The 25,083-nt window shown below is 39.7% G+C and overlaps 1 protein-coding gene across 1 annotated transcript in view; it reads right to left on the bottom strand.

Moving 5' to 3' along the window:
* Positions 1-531: 531 nt before the first annotated feature.
* LOC124278530 (trichohyalin-like) overlaps positions 532-25,083 on the bottom strand; it is a 45,487-nt gene continuing 20,935 nt past the window's right edge. Inside the window, exons 11-24 of the mRNA XM_046714260.1 lie at positions 24,432-24,530; positions 23,452-23,593; positions 23,262-23,329; positions 20,885-20,994; positions 20,694-20,783; positions 18,860-18,983; positions 17,686-17,832; positions 16,266-16,328; positions 15,684-15,862; positions 14,701-14,769; positions 12,617-12,767; positions 9,896-9,986; positions 3,415-3,528; positions 532-2,957 (exon numbers count right to left, since the gene is read on the bottom strand). Coding sequence (XP_046570216.1) covers positions 2,794-2,957; positions 3,415-3,528; positions 9,896-9,986; positions 12,617-12,767; positions 14,701-14,769; positions 15,684-15,862; positions 16,266-16,328; positions 17,686-17,832; positions 18,860-18,983; positions 20,694-20,783; positions 20,885-20,994; positions 23,262-23,329; positions 23,452-23,593; positions 24,432-24,530 — 1,611 coding nt within the window. The 3' untranslated portion in view covers positions 532-2,793. The remainder of the gene's footprint in view (positions 2,958-3,414; positions 3,529-9,895; positions 9,987-12,616; positions 12,768-14,700; positions 14,770-15,683; positions 15,863-16,265; positions 16,329-17,685; positions 17,833-18,859; positions 18,984-20,693; positions 20,784-20,884; positions 20,995-23,261; positions 23,330-23,451; positions 23,594-24,431; positions 24,531-25,083) is intronic.

Raw genomic sequence — 25,083 nt, 5'->3', positions numbered from 1 at the left:
ATATGACAAATATCCAGACATATATTCAATTGATAGAAAAGTTCCCAGACTGGGCTTCATACTTTTATCAACATGTGTTGATATTTTTAATATCAAAAGACATGAGGGTGACAATTTTGTATCATACAACATAATTCTGACTCATCTATTTCAAGGCAATGTATTCATTTGTTTACCACATGCACTTTAAGACCATCTAGTAATAATTGAGAATAATTATTATGAAAATATCAAATGCATTTCTTCAATTTGTGACGGAAATGTTTCCAGCCTATCTGTTTGAAGTAAAGGTATGACATCTCTACAAAAACACTACTAATATTGTATTTATTATGTGTCTTCAGAACATCAACAGCAACGTTCAACGAAGAGTCGTGCTTGTGTACAAAGTGGTCAATTGTTAAGCCTGTTGACTGTTATTTCATCAAATTAATGGAATAAAATTAATGGAAACCTGTTTTTAAGTATAAAGTATACTAAAACCAAATGTGTGGATCTATCACAAACACACATACAACAATGAGATGATGGTACTGTTCAGCTGTTTACTTCTGCATCATGTAAACAATCCTGACAATAACAGACAATGTTTGAAAACTATTCTGTCATACAAAGTATACAAAACAATATCAGTATGCAAAAATAGACGAAATATTTTAAAGACATAAATCTTAGATAATAAGTAACAATGGTGTAGAAATACAGAGAACTGTGCATATCATACCATTACAGGTATCCAAGTAGCTTTCATGATGGACAAAATATAGATTGTTGTTACCATACTTGCTAAATGTCCAAGACTGGAGATTGTTACAATATAACGTTGGAGGTAAAGTTGTAGAATGTACACAAGGAATGCTGAACACTGGAGAGTAAAATCAATGTACACATGGGACAAGGCAACTTTGTTTCCAGCAGGTTGGCAGGTCCTAATATAACAAATCTTGGTTAATCATGATTGTCACTGACATACGTTTAAAGGCATTGATTTCAAAGCTTTTCGTTTCCCAAATGATTTTTCCAGACACTAATTTTACCACAGTTATGATAAAGCAACGTTTCTATACTCAACAGGATAGTTTTCCAGGCCAGAAATAAGTGCCTCTCAGCACAATCAGGTCCAGAACTAAGTACACCCAAATCAAGAGCTAAATGCCTCTAAGCACAACCAGAACCAGAAATAAGCGCCTCTAAGCACAATGCGGTCCAGGGCTAAGTGCCTCTAAGCACAATGCGGTCCAGAGTTAAGTGCCTCTAAGCACAACCAGGTCCAGAGCTAAGGGCCTCTAAGCACAATGCGGTCCAGAGTTAAGTGTCTCTAAGCACAACCAGGTCCAGAGCTAAGTACCTCTAAGCACAACCAGGTCCAGAGTTAAGTGCCTCTAAGCACAAACAGGTCAAGAGCTAAGTGACTCTAAGCACAAACAGGTCCAGAGCTAAGTGCCTCTAAGTGCCTACATTTGAACCAATCAACTGATATGACTAGCCACAGAAATTAAAGAGTCTTTCATGAAGAAGGTCATCATTCCAACCTGGCTTCCTTTTGATGGCCTGAACTACCATCAACATTCAGAGCTCAAAATCTTTACACAATGACAGACAGATGATGTGCAATCATAAAATCTCATACTGGTTTGTGACAAGTTCAGATGATAAAGTTGATATATACATTGTGATACATATCCTCCCCTGTAGTGTAGTTGATACATGAACGCATACACGTTAATATTACTTTTACACAAAGGTACAAGGTTTCGGTTATCCAATACTCGATCATGACAACCCTGCTCATGTCCAGCAATAACTACTTCATATAGGGACATGCCTTGGTGTGTATGTACTGGGGACTTCATAATTAAGTTTTGGGGTGGGTATATACATGACATCTCAGGGTAAAATATACCAAAAGCAAAACAAAGGTGTTTTAAAGCATTACATTTTATATCTTACAAGAAAGGAAATGAATATCTTGAATTCAAATAGAATCTTATCTTAATCTAAACTGAACAAGCTCTCATGTTGACTTGAAGTGCACATACGTTGTGTCCATTCTCCTTTTGATGCCTTATTTGGTGCCTTATTTGGTGCATTATATAACATCCAGAAATAAACATGGCTTTATTGATATTTTCAACATGTTTTCAGAGACAGTGAATGACAAGAAAGTTAAGATTAGTTCAAGATAAAACTGTGAATCTTCCTCCTCCTTGAAAGTTCTCAGATGTGAAAGGAGAGACCTGACCTTGTCAAACTTTAAAAAATCCTTGACATAGAACCAATCACTCTACACGTATCAATTAAGAGACAGGGGGTTTCCAGTGGTGTATAGTTACTATCAGGTATACAAGATCTCTAATGTTGCTATTGTCAAATGACTGTCAGCAGACATGGTCCTTTAGCAAGTGTATGCAAGGAAAGACTGAAGTATCAATATGAGCAACTTTCAGTGTCACACTTTCACAGTTACCAGCCAACTTGTCAGTTATAAATCTCAATAACAAATTTTGACATTTGGTAGACCAACAATGTTAAAGTCAATGTTGTGTGTCGGTGATGTACTAACCTGTATATGTCGGGGCAGTACTGTGTATTCTCCAACAAACAAAGCTACTCAGTCAACGATTGTGTCAGGACATCACAATCACTATCACAGACATACAGAGTGGTAAACAACCACTCTTGATCACCCTGAACTTTGAGTCTACTACTCACTATATGCTTAGGACCAAAACAGTCATCCTTAGTCAGTGGTGTGGTCGTCAGCAAATGAGTTTGATATATGGTGTGAAAACACTAGAAATCGTCATCTTCATTCTCGTAGCCGTAATTGTCAGCAAAGGCAGGTTGAGCTCTGGCCTTCAGCCCCTTCTTCTTCTTCTTGCTGCTGGCTGGGCGTTGGCCCTGGCTACTGTGGTCCCGGGTAAACCCATCTGCATCAGTGCGCAGCCTCTGTAAACCTGGACAAACATACACAAACATAACCCATGATGCTACACAGTGAACTATCTTCAACTACCACACAGAAACACCATGCAAATGCTAGAGTAAGCCTGAATTTAGAGGAATTTTGGAAGCATTATAAATTTTTAGACGAGAGCAAGTCTTTTAAACAAGCTGATTTTCTTAAGAGAAATGGATAAAAATGATATGAACATATGGTAAAACATTAATTTCTTTAGTACTTAAACATGCCAGAACTTGCAAGCATAACAAAGTTAAAAGGATAAATACCATTTGAACAAGTTTTTAGTAACATGTCCAGTGGGCCAAAAAGAACACTTATCCCTACCTTGTCCATTCTCTAAATTGAACTGCTTTACATCTGACAATATTTTCATGAAATTCTCATAGAGCAAGCTTGTTTATTTGTACATAAAACTCTTTTCTTGTTGATTCTAGTGCATGTTCACTGACCATATTCTTCATCTGAGTCATCTTGGGCTGCAGACAGAGAAGATTTGGCCCGCTTGATACCGGAACGCAAATCTTTGGCCAGCTTCTTGGCTTTTTCATCTCCAACACCAGTCTCTGTGGGCAGTTGACAATTCAGAGTACAGTGACCAACACCAGTCTCTGTGGGCAGTAATGACATTAGGAATCAGAGTACAGTGACCAACACCAGTCTCTGTGGGCTCTGTGGGCAGTAATGACATTAGGAATCAGAGTACAGTGACCAACACCAGTCTCTGTGGGCAGTAATGACATTAGGAATCAGAGTACAGTGACCAACACCAGTCTCTGTGGGCAGTAATGACATTAGGAATCAGAGTACAGTGACCAACACCAGTCTCTGTGGGCAGTAATGACATTAGGAATCAGAGTACAGTGACCAACACCAGTCTCTGTGGGCAGTAATGACATTAGGAATCAGAGTACAGTGACCAACACCAGTCTCTGTGGGCAGTAATGACATTAGGAATCAGAGTACAGTGACCAACACCAGTCTCTGTGGGCAGTAATGACATTAGGAATCAGAGTACAGTGACCAACACCAGTCTCTGTGGGCAGTAATGACATTAGGAATCAGAGTACAGTGACCAACACCAGTCTCTGTGGGCAGTAATGACATTAGGAATCAGGAGTACAGTGACCAACACCAGTCTCTGTGGGCAGTAATGACATTAGGAATCAGAGTACACCAGTCTCTGACCAAATGACATTAGGAATCAGGTACAGTCTCTGTGTGGGCAGTAATGACATTAGGAATCAGAGTACAGTGACCAACACCAGTCTCTGTGGGCAGTGAATGACATTGAGGTCTCTGTGGGCAATCAGGAATCAGTACAGTGACCAACACCAGTCTCTGTGGGCAGTAATGATGACATTAGGAATCAGAGTACAGTGACCAACACCAGTCTCTGTGGGCAGTAATGACATTAGGAATCAGAGTACAGTGACCAACACCAGTCTCTGTGGGCAGTAATGACATTAGGAATCAGAGTACAGTGACCAACACCAGTCTCTGTGGGCAACAATGACATTAGGAATCAGAGTACAGTGACCAACACCAGTCTCTGTGGGCAGTAATGACATTAGGAATCAGAGTACAGTGACCAACACCAGTCTCTGTGGGCAGAATCAATGACATTAGGAATCAGAGTACAGTGACCAACACCAGTCTCTGTGGGCAGTAATGACATTAGGAATCAGAGTACAGTGACCAACACCAGTCTCTGTGGGCAACAATGACATTAGGAATCAGAGTACAGTGACCAACACCAGTCTCTGTGGGCAGTAATGACATTAGGAATCAGAGTACAGTGACCAACACCAGTCTCTGTGGGCAGTAATGACATTAGGAATCAGAGTACAGTGACCAACACCAGTCTCTGTGGGCAGTAATGACATTAGGAATCAGAGTACAGTGACCAACACCAGTCTCTGTGGGCAGTAATGACATTAGGAATCAGAGTACAGTGACCAACACCAGTCTCTGTGGGCAGTAATGACATTAGGAATCAGAGTACAGTGACCAACACAGTGACCAACACCCAGTCTCTGTGGGCAGTAATGACATTAGGAATCAGAGTACAGTGACCAACACCAGTCTCTGTGGGCAGTAATGACATTAGGAATCAGAGTACAGTGACCAACACCAGTCTCTGTGGGCAGTAATGACATTAGGAATCAGAGTACAGTGACCAACACCAGTCTCTGTGGGCAGTAATGACATTAGGAATCAGAGTACAGTGACCAACACCAGTCTCTGTGGGCAGTAATGACATTAGGAATCAGAGTACAGTGACCAACACCAGTCTCTGTGGGCAGAATGACATTAGGAATCAGAGTACAGTGACCAACACCAGTCTCTGTGGGCAGTAATGACATTAGGAATCAGAGTACAGTGACCAACACCAGTCTCTGTGGGCAGTAAATGACATTAGGAATCAGAGTACAGTGACCAACACCAGTCTCTGTGGGCAGTAATGACATTAGGAATCAGAGTACAGTGACCAACACCAGTCTCTGTGGGCAGAAATGACATTAGGAATCAGAGTACAGTGACCAACACCAGTCTCTGTGGGCAGTAATGACATTAGGAATCAGAGTACAGTGACCAACACCAGTCTCTGTGGGCAGTAATGACATTAGGAATCAGAGTACAGTGACCAACACCAGTCTCTGTGGGCAGTAATGACATTAGGAATCAGAGTACAGTGACCAACACCAGTCTCTGTGGGCAGAAATGACATTAGGAATCAGAGTACAGTGACCAACACCAGTCTCTGTGGGCAGTAATGACATTAGGAATCAGAGTAGAGTAGTGACCAACACCAGTCTCTGTGGGCAGTAATGACATTAGGAATCAGAGTACAGTGACCAACACCAGTCTCTGTGGGCAGTAATGACATTAGGAATCAGAGTACAGTGACCAACACCAGTCTCTGTGGGCAGTAATGACATTAGGAATCAGAGTACAGTGACCAACACCAGTCTCTGTGGGCAGTAATGACATTAGGAATCAGAGTACAGTGACCAACACCAGTCTCTGGGCAGTAATGACATTAGGAATCAGAGTACAGTGACCAACACCAGTCTCTGTGGGCAGTAATGACATTAGGAATCAGAGTACAGTGACCAACACCAGTCTCTGTGGGCAGTAATGACATTAGGAATCAGAGTACAGTGACCAACACCAGTCTCTGTGGGCAGTAATGACATTAGGAATCAGAGTACAGTGACCAACACCAGTCTCTGTGGGCAGTAATGACATTAGGAATCAGAGTACAGTGACCAACACCAGTCTCTGGGCAGTAATGACATTAGGAATCAGAGTACAGTGACCAACACCAGTCTCTGTGGGCAGTAATGACATTAGGAATCAGAGTACAGTGACCAACACCAGTCTCTGGGCAGTAATGACATTAGGAATCAGAGTACAGTGACCAACACCAGTCTCTGTGGGCAGTAATGACATTAGGAATCAGAGTACAGTGACCAACACCAGTCTCTGTGGGCAGTAATGACATTAGGAATCAGAGTACAGTGACCAACACCAGTCTCTGTGGGCAGTAATGACATTAGGAATCAGAGTACAGTGACCAACACCAGTCTCTGTGGGCAGTAATGACATTAGGAATCAGAGTACAGTGACCAACACCAGTCTCTGTGGGCAGTAATGACATTAGGAATCAGAGTACAGTGACCAACACCAGTCTCTGTGGGCAGTAATGACATTAGGGAATCAGAGTACAGTGACCAACACCCAGTCTCTGTGGGCAGTAATGACATTAGGAATCAGAGTACAGTGACCAACACCAGTCTCTGTGGGCAGTAATGACATTAGGAATCAGAGTACAGTGACCAACACCAGTCTCTGTGGGCAGTACATGACATTAGGAATCAGAGTACAGTGACCAACACCAGTCTCTGTGGGCAGTAATGACATTAGGAATCAGAGTACAGTGACCAACACCAGTCTCTGTGGGCAGTAATGACATTAGGAATCAGAGTACAGTGACCAACACCAGTCTCTGTGGGCAACAATGGGCAGTAATGACATTAGGAATCAGAGTACAGTGACCAACACCAGTCTCTGGGCAGTAATGACATTAGGAATCAGAGTACAGTGACCAACACCAGTCTCTGGGCAGTAATGACATTAGGAATCAGAGTACAGTGACCAACACCAGTCTCTGTGGGCAGTAATGACATTAGGAATCAGAGTACAGTGACCAACACCAGTCTCTGTGGGCAGTAATGACATTAGGAATCAGAGTACAGTGACCAACACCACCAGTCTCAGATGTACAGTGACCAACACCAGTCTCTGGGCAAGTGAATGGCAGTAATGACATTAGGAATCAGAGTACAGTGACCAACACAGTCAGTCTCTGTGGGCAGTAATGACATTAGGAATCAGAGTACAGTGACCAACACCAGTCTCTGTGGGTAATGACATTATGACATTACAGTGACCAACACCAGTCTCTGGGCAGTAATGAGATTGGGAATCAGAGTACAGTGACCAACACCAGTCTCTGTGGGCAGTAATGACATTAGGAATCAGAGTACAGTGACCAACACCAGTCTCTGGGCAGTAATGACATTGGGAATCAGAGTACAGTGACCAACACCAGTCTCTGGGCAGTAATGACATTAGGAATCAGAGTACAGTGACCAACACCAGTCTCTGTGGGCAGTAATGACATTAGGAATCAGAGTACAGTGACCAACACCAGTCTCTGGGGCAGTAATGACATTAGGAATCAGAGTACAGTGACCAACACCAGTCTCTGTGGGCAGTAATGACATTAGGAATCAGAGTACAGTGACCAACACCAGTCTCTGGGCAGTAATGACATTAGGAATCAGAGTACAGTGACCAACACCAGTCTCTGGGCAGTAATGACATTAGGAATCAGAGTACAGTGACCAACACCAGTCTCTGTGGGCAGTAATGACATTAATCAGGTAATGACCAGTCTCTGTGGGCAGTACAGGAATGACCAACCACCAGTCTTGGGAATCTGGGCAGTGACCAACACCAGTCTCTGAGTAATGACATTAGGAATCAGAGTACAGTGACCAACACCAGTCTCTGGGCAGTAATGACATTAGGAATCAGAGTACAGTGACCAACACCAGTCTCTGTGGGCAGTAATGACATTAGGAATCAGAGTACAGTGACCAACACCAGTCTCTGTGGGCAACAATGACATTAGGAATCATTAGGAATCAGAGTACAGTGACCAACACCAGTCTCTGGGCAGGACATTAGGAATCAATGACATTAGGAATCAGAGTACAGTGACCAACACCAGTCTCTGTGGGCAGTAATGACATTAGGAATCAGAGTACAGTGACCAACACCAGTCTCTGTGGGCAGCAGTCAATGACATTAGGAATCAGAGTACAGTGACCAACACCAGTCTCTGTGGGCAGTAATGACATTAGGAATCAGAGTACAGTGACCAACACCAGTCTCTGGGGCAGTAATGACATTAGGAATCAGAGTACAGTGACCAACACCAGTCTCTGTGGGCAGTAATGACATTAGGAATCAGAGTACAGTGACCAACACCAGTCTCTGGGCAGTAATGACATTAGGAATCAGAGTACAGTGACCAACACCAGTCTCTGTGGGCAGTAATGACATTAGGAATCAGAGTACAGTGACCAACACCAGTCTCTGTGGGCAGTAATGACATTAGGAATCAGAGTACAGTGACCAACACCAGTCTCTGGGCAGTAATGACATTAGGAATCAGAGTACAGTGACCAACACCAGTCTCTGTGGGCAGTAATGACATTAGGAATCAGAGTACAGTGACCAACACCAGTCTCTGTGGGCAGTAATGACATGAATCATTACAGTGAATCAGAGTCTCTGTGGGCAGTAATGACATTGAATCAACACCAACACCAGTCTCTGTGGGCAGTAATGACATTAGGAATCAGAGTACAGTGACCAACACCAGTCTCTGTGGGCAACAATGACATTAGGAATCAGAGTACAGTGACCAACACCAGTCTCTGTGGGCAACAATGACATTAGGAATCAGAGTACAGTGACCAACACCAGTCTCTGACATTAGGAATCAGTAACAATGACATTAGGAATCAGAGTACAGTGACCAACACCAGTCTCTGTGGGCAGTAATGACATTAGGAATCAGAGTACAGTGACCAACACCAGTCTCTGTGGGCAGTAATGACATTAGGAATCAGAGTACAGTGACCAACACCAGTCTCTGGGCAGTAATGACATTAGGAATCAGAGTACAGTGACCAACACCAGTCTCTGTGGGCAACAATGACATTAGGAATCAGAGTACAGTGACCAACACCAGTCTCTGTGGGCAATAATGACATTAGGAATCAGAGTACAGTGACCAACACCAGTCTCTGTGGGCAGTAATGACATTAGGAATCAGAGTACAGTGACCAACACCAGTCTCTGTGGGCAGTAATGACATTGGGAATCAGAGTACAGTGACCAACACCAGTCTCTGGGCAGTAATGACATTGGGAATCAGAGTACAGTGACTAACACCATGCAGTCTCTATTGGCAAAAATGACGCGACAAAAGATATGTTAACCTGTATATTCTAAGTAATCTGTAGCAGTGTTTCACAGTGCAGTGTTGGAATGCTTATGTACAATAATCAAAGTTACAATATTCACCTTATATTATTAATGATCTTCAGCATAACTATAACTCATAGCTATCAGAACTGAAAAGATGTTAAACAGATCAGGTACTTGTGTATCCAAGGCAGGAATGACTGCACATACAGCATCAAGGGAATATCAGCAATGATCCCCTTGATCAGCCAGCATGCAAATCCTCAGTGCAATAAGGACAGTGAATCGAAACAAGCACAAACCGAGACAGGTGTGATCTGAAGTGAGGGGCTGCTGGTGCCCAGAAGATATTCCAAGGTCCCTCACCTGTAACTGCTGCGCTGACAGCATCATTCAGATCATCATTGGAGATGCCGCTGACAGCCGCCAACTGGGTCAGCAACTGCTGTTTCTGGCTCTGTAGGGACATAGACCATGCACATGTGACACTTTGGACAGCAGCCACTGACTTATTCTGGACATACCAAATCAGACTTAGTTGCCATTTCCCAAGATGATGTCATCATCTTTCCTGGTGACATCACATCACAGATCTACATGGGAGGAATAACCCTACACGGACAGTGAATGTGTAGCTTGTTAGTGCATCAAGGACAAACAGGGTCAGATAACTGTTGCTAATTAAGATAGCCTTCTGTGCCTAGTTCAGAACAACTAAAAACTGATTCTTCATCAGTGTATTACTATAGCCAAATACTTTACTTTACATATTTCTTGTGATGGCTTACTATGACACTTATTAGATTATTATCTCACATATCACCCTTGCTAGTACTTGTAGTGCAATGTACATACAGTGGACTCTGTATATTATCCGACAATCTGTGAATTCCGACATATTTTTTTGGTCCCTTCAGCGTTCTTCTATATTATAATCATTTAAACATTGAATTATCCGACATCTTTACATTCTGAATTCTGACACCATTTTCTGGTCCCAATGACACTATTAATCTGTACTATCTTACATCCTCTCCCCATATTGGACTAAAATAGCCAATCAACCTGTCAATGGCCAGTTGACAACCAACATCCAGTTACTGGTAATCTCTTTGGTCCCAGTACCTGTGTTTTTACAAGCTGAGTGGCCAGTGTGAGGACCTAGGTATGTGTTGTCAAGCATAGGATGAATGGGCTGAGAAAAGGGATCAATTAATTTGGTGACACCAGATAAGAGACCAGGTTGCTTCAGCTAGTCAACATCCTTGAAGCTGAAACTAAGAACTTTGCACTGGAGTCGAAAATGAAGAAACGCCAGTCTACAATGGAGGACTTTTTCATGAAAGTGTGAATATGATTGTGATAGCCAAATTTTCAATATTTTCAACGGGAAATACTAAATTATTATAAAGCCACAAAATATATTGCCTTTTCAAATGCGACGCAAACACAATTTTATACTTTTTGGTCTTCCTTCCATACACTCTTTTCGAATATCACTATCACTTTATCACTATAAAACAATCGTATATATATATATATGTATGTGTATGTATGTATGTATGTATGCATGTGTATGTATGTGTACATGAGTATATATGTATGTATGTATGTACATGTGTATGTATGTGTACATGGGTATATATGTATGCATGCATGTGTATGTATGTGTACATGAGTATATATATATGTATGTGTAGGTATGTATGCATGTGTATGTATGTGTACATGAGTATGTATGTATGTATGTATGTATGTATGTATGTATGTATGTATGTATGTATGTATGTATGTATGTATGTATGTATGTATGTATGTATGTATGTATGTATGTATGTATGTATGTATGTTTGTATGTATGTATGTGTACATGAGTATATATGAGTACAGTGCCCAACACCATTCTCTGTGGGCAGTAATGACATTAGGAATCAGAGTACAGTGACCAACACCAGTCTATGTGGGCAGTAATGACATTGGGAATCAGAGTACAGTGACCAACACCATTCTATGTGGGCAGTAATGACATTTGGAATCAGAGTACAGTGACCAACACCAGTCTCTGTGGGCAGTTATGACATGTATGTATGTGTACATGAGTATCTGTGGGCAGTTATGACATGTATGTATGTGTACATGAGTATATATGTATGTATGTATGCACGTAGTATGTATGTATGTGTACATGAGTATGTATGTATGTATGTATGTATGTATGTATGTATGTATGTATGTATGTATGTATGTATGTATGTATGTATGTATGTATGTATGTATGTATGTATGTATGTATGTGTAGGTATGTATGCATGTGTATGTATGTGTACATGAGTATATATGTATATATGCATGCATGTGTATGTATGTGTACATGAATATATATGTATATATGTGCATGTATATGGAAAAGTATACAGCTTAATACAAACAATGTACAGCTTCTCCTATTATGTATCTGCTAAGTAATGAATATGACTCATGATCATCGCAACTGTGTAGAATTCTTATATTAGAAAATGTAATATGTATAATATCTGAAAAGTGCTCTATAACATGTTTTTTTACAGCAGGACTCCAATACTGTAAAATGTGACATGTATCTTTCTCTTGAAAGTGGTGTGTAACACACATGCAAACACTGTATACTATAACCTGTAAAAATTACATTTCATCTTGAAATATGATGTACAACATACTGATGAGAAATAAAAATACATAAAAAAAATTAAAAAAATGATTGTGATAGTAGTACATGTATGTATATTGTACTGCAGATAATAAATCCAATGATATTCATGTACATGTACATGTAAATGCAGAATTTGTTCTTTCCCTTTATTTACCAAGAAAATAGCTATTAAGCATTAATTTCATGATATAAGCCAGTTACAGTGAATGGTACTGTTTGAAAAGTATTCAAGCAAGGAGACACTCTGTATAATCCGACATTTTTTACCATACATGAAAACTCCTACAGTATTTAAAACTGTGTGCTGACATATAATGACATGAATGTTTTCACTATAATACAGTCATGACTAATGTTCTACTGAGGTGGTTGTCTACTGAGACCCTCACTCATCTCACCTCAAGCTCTTTCTGAAGTTCGAGTTCCAAGGCTGTGTTCAGTTCCTCCTTGGACTTCTCTAGTTCTGTCTTCATCTCAGTTTCAAGCTCACCCATGGCCTTTTGGTGGCGCTGTTCCATGAGAATGTTCATCAGTACACCACTAGCACGACTGTAACAACACATGGTCAATGTAATCAGTACACCACTAGCACGTCTGTAACAACACATGGCCAATCTAATCAGTACACCACTAGCACGTCTGTAACAACACATGGCCAATCTAATCAGTACACCACTAGCACATCTGTAACAACACATGGTCAATGTAATCAGTACACCACCAGCACATCTGTAACAACACATGGTCAATGTAATCAGTACACCACTAGCACATCTGTAACAACACATGGTCAATGTAATCAGTACACCACTAGCACATCTGTAACAACACATGGTCAATGTAATCAGTACACCACCAGCACATCTGTAACAACACATAGCCAATGAAATCAGTACACCACCAGCACATCTGTAACAACACATTATCAATGTAATCAGTACACCACTAGCACATCTGTAACAACACATGGCCAATGTAATCAGTACACCACCAGCACATCTGTAACAACACATGGTCAATGTAATCAGTACACCACCAGCACATCTGTAACACTAGCACATCTGTAACAACACATGGTCAATGTAATCAGTACACCACTAGCACATCTGTAACAACACATTATCAATGTAATCAGTACACCACTAGCACATCTGTAACAACACATGGCCAATGAAATCAGTACACCACCAGCACGTCTGTAACAACACATTATCAATGTAATCAGTACACCACTAACACATCTGTAACAACACATGGCCAATGTAATCAGTACACCACTAGCACATCTGTAACAACACATTATCAATGTAATCAGTACACCACTAGCACATCTGTAACAACACATGGCCAATGAAATCAGTACACCACCAGCACGTCTGTAACAACACATGGCCAATCTAATCAGTACACCACTAGCACGTCTGTAACAACACATGGTCAATGTAATCAGTACACCACTAGCACATCTGTAACAACACATGGCCAATGTAATCAGTACACCACTAGCACGTCTGTAACAACACATGGTCAATGTAATCAGTACACCACTAGCACATCTGTAACAACACATCATCAATGTAATCAGTACACCACTAACATATCTGTAACAACACATGGCCAATGTAATCAGTACACCACTAGCACATCTGTAACAACACATGGCCAATGTAATCAGTACACCACTAACACATCTGTAACAACACATTATCAATGTAATCAGTACACCACTAGCACATCTGTAACAACACATGGCCAATGTAATCAGTACACCACTAGCACATCTGTAACAACACATGGTCAATGTAATCAGTACACCACTAGCACATCTGTAACAACACATTATCAATGTAATCAGTACACCACTAGCACATCTGTAACAACACATGGCCAATGTAATCAGTACACCACTAGCACATCTGTAACAACACATGGCCAATGTAATCAGTACACCACTAGCACATCTGTAACAACACATGGCCAATGTAATCAGTACACCACTAGCACATCTGTAACAACACATGGCCAATGTAATGTAATCAGTACACCACTAGCACATCTGTAACAACACATTATCAATGTAATCAGTACACCACTAGCACATCTGTAACAACACATTGCCAATGTAATCAGTACACCACTAGCACATCTGTAACAACACATGGCCAATGTAATCAGTACACCACTAGCACATCTGTAACAACACATGGCCAATGTAATCAGTACACCATTAGCACATCTGTAACAACACATGGCCAATGTAATCAGTACACCACTAGCACATCTGTAACAACACATGGCCAATGTAATCAGTACACCATTAGCACATCTGTAACAACACATGGCCAATGTAATCAGTACACCATTAGCACATCTGTAACAACACATGGCCAATGTAATCAGTACACCATTAGAATGTAATCAGTACACCACTAGTGTGTCTGTAACAACACAATACACAGTCTGTCTGTACTACATGACTCACCCTGCCCCGTGCTGCTGTTGGTGATAATATTCCACCTGAGTCTCCTCCTCTATCTGTGTCTCTAACTGACTGGAAGAAAGAAAACAGAGGTACCATTTAACATCCAGACCTGTAATTACAAAAATTCCGACCTACTAGAACTGGCTCACACCTTACCTCCAGCAAACAAAATGAAAAACCTACTTATATTTCCATCGTCAAAATATGAACAATTTCTGTTAGGGAATAATTGCATGCCAAAATACAGTACTACTTTGAAAAATAAAGTTCAATGCCTGAATCTAACTTAATAACAAAGTCAAGAGCACATTTGGTTTTGTGACAGTTGCAGTACAACCTTAAAACAGAAAGTTATGTTCTCACAGCCATTCCTACCTATTAGTACTAACGTTCTGTGTACCCGTTACTGCTATAAGTTAAGTCACAGCTTTACTGTAACAATACATAAACGGAAATATATACACTGAGAATCAGAGATCTTGAGTATTTTTAATGGGTGTGTTGATAATTATGTTTCAGCCATAGAATCGGAAACATTGTGGTCTTAAATATTAAAAATTAAAAAATTCAGACATTTCTACTTTCACTGAGATTATCATACTGTCAAAATGTTGTCAAAATGAAATATTACTGTCAAAATGAAATAGTAACGAATATAAAAAAATCATATAGGTTGGCAAATCTGGTTTACTATTCTTAAACCTAAAGTTTTGCCAATCACAAAATGGGCAGTGTTTATGTTCTGTTTTTTAATGATTAAAAAAGCTGTCTGTGAAACTGCTATTGGTCACATCTTATTTTGTAACAATTCATTTTAATATGCATTTGAATTCATGGGAGTATAAAAAACCCTGGTGTGCATACTTTGAATAAATCTACAAACTGGAAGTCGATACTAATATATATATAACTCACACTGAAAGTTTGTTATAAAAAAGGAATAACCACAAATTACAAGAAAACTGGCAAGGGTGCTGACTGACTTTTCCTTCATATGGCGTTTGGTCTGTAGTTTCTCCATGATGATCCTCTCCTGTTTCTGTCTGTTGTGCTGGATCTGTTCGTTGAGGTTCTCCACCTGGTTGTGGTGCTGCTGTATGAGCTGATCTGTGTAGCTGCGCGGCAGCTCCCCGTCCTGCGTCATTCGCCGCTCCAACTGGTCCTGCAGGGACATCACACACTTAATACACCACATCAACTCACTTCTCAATATTGGACATGATTTCTGATTTACTTGGACTAACTGACTGAGTTTGGCTTTACGCCGCTTTTAGCAATATTCCAGCAACATCACGGTGGGGGACACCAGAAATGGGCTTCATACGTTGTACCCGTGTGGGGATTCGAACCCGGGTCTTCGGCGTGACGAGCCAACGCTTTAACCACTAGACTACCCCACCGCCCCTGATATACTTGGAACTTAGTACAGACATATACATAGTTAATCAGTCAAAGGACCCAAGAAATAAATAGACAATGACTCTCTGACCCATCGTTTGATTCCTGAAGTGGGCCAAAGCCATAATATATGGATGTTTTGATTAGGAAATGGACTGTTAGTTTACCTGAAGCTCCTTCATTGTCTTGTCCTGTTTCCTCAATATAGCTTGCCTCCGTGCCTGTCCCACCTGTATACACAGTACATGTCAGTATGCTCATACATACAGGAACATCCACATAGAAAATATCCAACAAGATGGACACCTTGTGTTTCACTTCTCATATAACTGTAACATGACATCCTAGACAAGATGTATTGACAAGGAGATGTAAGTGCTCAAATGCACCAATATGAGATGTGTTGCTGAGATGAGGTCGCTGTGATGCGAGTGATGAGGCCATCATAGATGGTCAAATGAAGTGAATATCTACATGCAGGATGCACTGACTCGAGTCAAACAATTGTAACCTTTCTAAAACAATTCGGCACTTCTGAAATTTTTATTTTAACAAAAGGTAACACAAAACATATTAAAGTAAGACACTACACAGTAAATGAAATGTCCTCAAAATACTGGTGCTGACTTTGATATTGAGAAAAAGAGATGACGGAGTGAATGCTGGTGAGCTAAAAAATACCATTAATATGAGTGAGTGAGTATGGTTTTACTCTGTGTTTTAGCAATATTTGTGCAGTGTCAAGGCAGAGGATACCAGTGGCGGATCCACACAGGGCCTTCACATATTGTTCCCATATGGGGAATTAAACTCTGAGTTTCAGCATGATGAGCTAATGCTTTATCCACTAGGCTACGCTAATGACTCATGAAATTAAACTGGATTACATTTTGAAGCTATGTTTTATTGAATTCAACATATGTTAAAATTTAAGGTTGTATTCGTTTCTTGATGGATCATCAGCTTTCAGCCAGGCACTCGAGGCATTCCAAGACCCAGGTGTTTGTTAGGTGCCTGATGCTAACTGTCATCAGGGAAATACACAGGCTAATTATAATGGCCCTGGCTGAACAACTGAAAATTGGAGTTTTGTTTCCTTTTAAGTTACATGACAGAGTTCATGCACTGCTCCTACTGATTGAGTTTTGATCCCCAGCCGACAGTAATTAACACTAATTTTGGGTCACTACTATGTAAATGTACTGTAGTATTGGGATAATTACAATACATGTCAGTTGTTTCATTCACTGCCGATGGCCAGTGGGACTAGAGACATTTAGCCAGTTATTTGTCACTTCTAAAGAAAGACTTGGTATATGATACATTGCAAAACTGTCCAAACTATCGAAATAATTCATAACATTGTGAAATATGAAATGCACACTTTAAACTGAACGTGACCCTGCCTTTTGTCCTCATCATGTGCAAGTTCCTGTAATATATTCTTCCGTGCTCCTAACACTAACTACTCCACCTCTCATGGGTTTTCTTTTCAAGGTGTACACCTCTCCTCTGCAAGATGTTGTCATCATTATAGTTAGATTCCCAGGGCACCTGTATCTATGTTCTCCATCCCCTGACCATTACCTGCAGCTTGCCAATCAGCAGTCCGATCTCCTGGTCCTGCTGCTTCAGTGCCTCCTCTGTCTCTCGGGCCAGCTGCTGCTTCAGGTCCTGCAATGCTGCCTGTCTGCCAGCTTCCAGCCTCTCCTCCTCCACACTCATCTCTGCAGCCTACAACAATGTTAAACATGTTCACTGTTATGATATCGATGAGGGGTTAATGTTAACATGTCACTCCTCAAATGTTTTGTGTTGGTTGTAACACTGTTAACATGTTACTATTTTATACCATTTCAAAGCATATACACAAAGCTAATAATATAGACAAAGGGCAATAAATTCACGATAACAAAGTTGGTTGTTGATGAGGCCAGGATATTTTATGTGCACTTCAATTCCTATGGGCAAAGGGTGCTTCCATTTATTTATAAAACATTCCAAGACCACCATCATAATATGCTCTGATTATACTGATTAGTTTTATCTTGTGACTTTTAACATCCCCAGTGAATTTATAAAAAGAACTGATCAATTTCTTAAATAAATGTTTTAGGTGAAAATATGTACTAAAGTACAGACAGCCAAAGTCGAGATACATTAAGTTGGATATCTAAAATTCAAATATTCTTCCAGTTTTACATCATTTGCTTAAGTTAAACTACTTATTGTTCTTGCACCTGTCCAGATTGCTATTGATAATTTTCAAAATTGTCAGCCCAATTTATTTACTCCTCAAATTGTTATGAAATATTTGTTGTGATTTCAACAATATTCAACGTGGTACTCCTCTAATTGTCATGAGATATTTTTTGTTGTTTCAACAATGTCAACATGCTATTCTTCAAATTGTTTTGAAGGTTGGTGGGTTAGCCTAGTAGTTAGAGCATTCGCTCATCGCGCCAAAGGTCCAGGTTTGATTCCCCACATGGGTATAATGTGTGAAGCCCATTTCAGGTGTCCCCTGCTGTGATATTGCTGGAATATTGCCAAAAGCACCGTAAAACCCAACTCACTAACTGACTATGACATATTTGTTGTGGTTTCAGCAATATAAGTATGTATGGTACAGTAGTCATCTCAAACTTAGGTGTGCAGGTTAGTGATGGATGCAGATCTTCACACCTCCCCTAATTCATTTCCACCAACTCAAGGCTTACCAGTATATCAGACCAAACACCTTCTAACAACAAAAACCCACCAGCTGTTTTTCCAGTTTATCTTTTTCTTTCTGTTTTGCATTTTGTTTAGCTCTTCTCATTTCGGCATGTCTGGCTTGCATATCTGCTAGCTTGGCTCTGCGTTGATTCAGTTTGACCTCAAGGCTAGAAAGAGATGTACCAATACCTTTCCTTTGAAATGCTTGCTCAATGAAGAAAAGCAAAACTACATTTAATATGAGTATGTTGCACAAGTGTCTTTCATAATATCCCAATAGACAAATACTGTGTACATAAGTTCCTAAATACTGAAATATTAGCTGAAGATGAGAACCAATGTAATGGGTGATCTTTTTGTACTGAAGGGCAATAACTCTGCCTTTTGAAATTAAGTGACGGTCCAGCTTCTCACTTTTCATGACAACCTCCGAGATGTAAAGACAGAGCCCAGCTCATGCATTGTTTTTGCTACACTTTCATTAAGAAACGCTTGTTTACATCAAAATTCCTTGAACTGACACATTTTGCAGTGGGTGTTAGTTTAGATAGCATCATTTGCATAATCTCTTAGTGTAATACGAATTGACACAATGGGAAATAACAGGAAAAATCGGTATATTGTCACGGCATTCTTACGTCAGAACACAAGTCGTAAGATTCGAGCAGCGAAATAATGCAAACTCACTTACTTCTCAGCTCTTGTGATATCTCCAATTATAAGTCCTAACCATTCAAATCTAACAAATAGTTCTACCACTGAGTTCAATGTGGTAAAATCAGAGATGCGCCTATATTTGCAATAAACATACAGAATTTAACAGTTTGTTATATATGTTAAGTTTTGATCAACAGTTCCTCATACATCTGATTTTATCTTTTTTTAAAGTTCTGACAACATAGTTTTAAACTATACTACACGGTTGCTGTACAGATACTAGTCATCATAGTTTACCCATAACATTCTATCCCTTATTAAATGTGTCCATCAGTCAGTGCTATGAGTCATAATACATGCTAATTTATTTATCCATTTCTTACAAACTTCTGATACCAATCAATGCTCTTAAAATAAGTATTAAATTGTTTCAACAAACAACAAATACTGACTACCACAGATGTTACATATGATACAGAAATAGATTGGAATGACATCTGTATCTTGTTTTGGTAACAGATGTTGACAATATTTTTTTCCTAACACACCATCTACTATCCAGCTATAGCTCTATATCCTGAATTTTATTCAGCAGTGCACAAATAGAACTATAGTATTAAGTATGTGTATTCGGAATTAACATGCCACAAAAAATATTTTCTTAAATCAAATATTGTTACAATGACAACTTCAAATTCCACACACCCCACTCATTACATGTTTGATGCATTTATTACATTTACCGGTGACAGTTTTACATTTAATGGATTAAACTATATGTGTAATGATTGCTAAAATGTAATGCATAATGAGAATAATAAAAGATAAAGGAATGACATTATTGATCTGTTTGTGTGAGAATTTAAAAAAAAAAGTTTACAACAAGGAATAATAAAAAGCTAGGATTAGATAAAATAAATATGAGCCTTGTCATGACTGTTATAATCATCTGATTATTGTAATGGCAAACTGCATGTGGACACAGCCATTTCATGTTTACAACACTGTTAATAAAACTGTCAACAATGTCAACAATCTTTGGATATGATTTTCATTTTAGAGTGACGTTATATTCAACTTACGTCACAAGAAGATTAGAAATACATCAACAATGCCAATCTATTCTGTAAACAATACACTAGTGATTGTGAAGTGATATTTGCCCAAGTACATCAGGTTTCTATGAACCTGGTTATACTATATATTATATGTAAACTCACCTCTTTTGCTGCCTCATCTTACTGCGCTGCAGCTGGTTAGAGAGGTACTGCATGTTCTGGTTGTGTTCCTTCAGAATCCGTTCTCGGGCACTGTTGATAATTTACAACGTTCAGTTATTACATGTTCACAGGTAGCTCATAATAACAATGTTATTTCAACTAATGGGTATAAGTCATAGGTGATGACTCACTCTTGTGAGAGCTCAAGATTGGAAAACAGGACTTTGTTGAGGGTGTCCTGCTGCTGCTGCTTCAAGGTGTCCATCTCCAGCTCTTCCTCCTGCTCCTGTTCAGACACCACCTGCAACACACACCAGTAATATATATACTCTTCAAAAAAAGAAACTTGACATGCCGTTTTGGAGTTTATTTTCTGAGTGCATATAACTAATTCAAACATGACATCATTACTCAATTACAGTAAAATCATCTCTTTACAAATTTCCAAAACATGATTATGCAGAAAGTGCTTGGTAAAACCATAGAGGGCTATTAAAGCCACTTGGTCAGAGTAAAATGTCAGTATCTGGTGTCCGAACTATAAGTAGTCTGATTGTACCACACCAATGGAAAATGGCCACACTATATATAGTCTGATTGCACCACACACCAATGGAAAATGGCCACACTATATATAGTCCGATTGCACCACACACCAATGGTAAGTGGCCAGACTGTATACAGTCTGACTGCACCACGCCAATGGTAAATGGCCAAACTATATATAGTCTGATTGCACCACACACCAATGGTAAATGGCCAAACTATATATAGTCTGATTGCACCACACACCAATGGTAAATGGCCAAACTATATATAGTCTGATTGCACCACACACCAATGGTAAATGGCCAAACTATATACAGTCTGACTGCACCACGCCAATGGTAAATGGCCAAACTATATATAGTCTGATTGCACCACACACCAATGGTAAATGGCCAAACTATATATAGTCTGATTGCACCACACACCAATGGTAAATGGCCAAACTATATATAGTCTGATTGCACCACACACCAATGGTAAATGGAAAAACTATATATAGTCTGATTGCACCACACACCAATGGTAAATGGAAAAACTATATATAGTCTGATTGCACCACACACCAATGGTAAATGGCCAAACTATATATAGTCTGAGTGCACCACGCCAATGGTAAATGGCCAAACTATATATAGTCTGATTGCACCACACACCAATGGAAAATGGCCAATCTATATATATTCTGATTGCACCACACACCAATGGTAAATGGCCAAACTATATATAGACTGCACCTGATGGTAAATGGCCAAACTATATATAGTCTGACACACCAAAGGGAAAATGGCCAAACTATATATAGTCTGATTGCACCACACACCAATGGAAAATGGCCAAACTATATATAGTCTGATTGCACCACACACCAAGGGAAAATGGCCAAACTATATATAGTCTGATTGCACCACACACCAAGGGAAAATGGCCAAACTGGCCAAACTATATATAGTCTGATTGCACCACACACCAAGGGAAAATGGCCAAACTATATATAGTCTGATTTGGCCAAACTATATATGCACCCACACACCAAGGGAAAATGGCCAAACTATATATAGGCCAAACTTATAGTCTGATTGCACCACACCAAGGGAAAATGGCCAAACTATATATAGTCTGATTGCACCACACACACCAAGGGAAAATGGCCAAACTATATATAGTCTGATTGCACCACACACCAAGGGAAAATGGCCAAACTATATATAGTCTGATTGCACCACACACCAAGGAAAATGGCCAAACTATATATAGTCTGATTGCACCACACACCAAGGGAAAAATGGCCAAACTATATATAGTCTGATTGCACCACACACCAAAATGGCCAAACTATATATAGTCTGGCCAAACACCACCACACCAAGGAAAATGGCCAAACTATATATAGTCTGATTGCACCACACACCAAGGGAAAATGGCCAAACTATATATATAGTCTGTCTGATTACACCACAAAATGGCCAAGAGAAAATGGCCAAACTATATATAGTCCACCAGGATCTGATTGCACCACACACCAAGGGAAAATGGCCAAACTATATATAGTCTGATTGGCACCATATATAGTCTACCACAGGGAAAAATGGCCAAACTATATATAGTCTGATTGCACCACACACACACAAGGGAAAAATGGCCAAACTATATATAGTCTAATTGCACCACACACCAAGAGAAAATGGCCAAACTATATATAGTCTGATTGCACCACACACCAAGGGAAAATGGCCAAACTATATATAGTCTGATTACACCACACACCAAGGGAAAATGGCCAAACTATATATAGTCTGATTGCACCACACACCAAGGGAAATTGGCCAAACTATATATAGTCTGATTGCACCACACACCAAGGGAAAATGGCCAAACTATATATAGTCTGATTGCACCACACACCAAGGGAAAATGGCCAAACTATATATAGTCTGATTGCACCACACACCAAGAGAAAATGGCCAAACTATATATAGTCTGATTGCACCACACACACAGAGTCAGTTGTACTGAACCTACCTGCAGTCTATGGGCCAACCGCTCTTGGAGTCGGGCCAGCATTGCCTGCCGCTCCTTCTGTTTACGACCTGAAACATTCAAAGGTCACATGATCAATCAACATTGCATGGTTTACTATAAACAGTAATATATAAATACCTGACAGAAAATGACTGTTTGTTTGCAACGACTGATGGCATGATGCACTGACCATGGTAATCGTCCATCTGATGACGGTGTTGCCTGAGAAGGTGGTTGACATCGGTGGTGCTCATGTTGCCCTGGCGACCCACCTCCGCCATCTGTGTTCCCAGCTTCTCCTCCACATCAGATAGCTCCTGCCCCCTCAGTTCCTGCCACACACATACACCATACTTGAATATGCATTCCTTTCTTTGTTTCATTTCCAAACAAACATGATAAATAGTTGAAAAGATATCTGTGGCTAGACAATAAAGGAATAAATCAAATCAAAATAATAAAAGGTCATAACTTTACAATTACAGAAAATAATATAAATGAAAAAAACATTATAATTATTGTTCCCCACAGATGTTGTCATTGGTGAATGAATAGTTTATCATAAACTTGATACACAACAAATATCCCTGAATATTCCAAACAGATTGGCCATGACAGGTCCCTGTAAACCTGAGATACTGAGTGTGTTATTCCCTTCTACCTTGGCAACCTATTGTCTCAAGTTCTGGGAAGGATGCTGCTTGTTCAAATCATAAGTCAGTCTGTTGTTCCAAGTCCACTTAAGTCCTCAGAATCTGTTTCCTGGCTGTTCTGTTCACCACACACATCTAGATGATGCATCAAAGAGTCTGGTAGTACTTCTTGGCAACTTATAGCTGGAATATTGCTGAGTGTGGCGTAAAACTAACTCACTCTTGGCAACTCTTAACTTAATTCTCAGTGGCTCCTACTTCCAATATACAGAGAACCCATCAGCCATGTATGTCAGAATCCCCATACCCTTCAAAGAAACTCGGCCAATACTGTCAATGATGATTTAGCTTCTACAAGTAAAATAATGTTTAAGTCAGGTTAAATGATACATAACCCTAATCATCATCATTAAGTAGTCTTTCATTTTCTTCATTTTTAGATTCAAACAGTATGACCTAACTCAGCTATTAATATGTTTATCATCACAGTGTCACCAGTGCTTTCCCTTCACCTCACCTTGTCCATCTTGTCCATCTCCTGAATGTCCGACTGGTCCAGCTCAGTGCAAACTTCTTCCTTCTCTATATGCTGCTGACACATCATTTTATGGTATCCCTGGATACAGACAAACCTCCATTAGTATCAGTTTATGGTATATCTGCATGTACAGACAAACCTCCATTAGTATCAGTTTAGGGTATCTCTGTATACAGACAAACCTACATTAGTATCAGTTTATGGTAAATCTGCATACAGACAAACCTACATTAGTATCAGTTAATGGTATCTCTGTATGTACAAACAAACCTACATTAGTATCAGTTTATGGTATATCTGTATGAACAGACAAACCTCCATTAGTATCAGTTTATGGTATCTCTGTATGTACAAACAAACCTCCATTAGTATCAGTTTACGGTATCTCTGTATGTACAGACAAACCTCCATTAGTATCAGTTTACGGTATCCCTGTATGTACAGACAAACCTACATTAGTATCAGTTTAGGGTATCTCTGTATACAGACAAACCTACATTAGTATCTGTTTATGGTAACCCTGTATGTACAGACTAACCTCCATTAGTATCAGTTTACGGTAACTCTGTATACAGATTAACCTACATTAGTATCAGTTTATGGTAACTCTGTATACAGACAAACCTCCATT

This window comes from Haliotis rubra, unplaced genomic scaffold, assembly GCF_003918875.1.
Source record: "Haliotis rubra isolate DU_JTF1 unplaced genomic scaffold, ASM391887v1 Scf239, whole genome shotgun sequence".
Taxonomy (NCBI): domain Eukaryota; kingdom Metazoa; phylum Mollusca; class Gastropoda; order Lepetellida; family Haliotidae; genus Haliotis; species Haliotis rubra.
The sequence above is the reverse complement of the archived record's forward strand: the minus strand, read 5'-3'. Positions and strand labels throughout refer to the sequence as shown.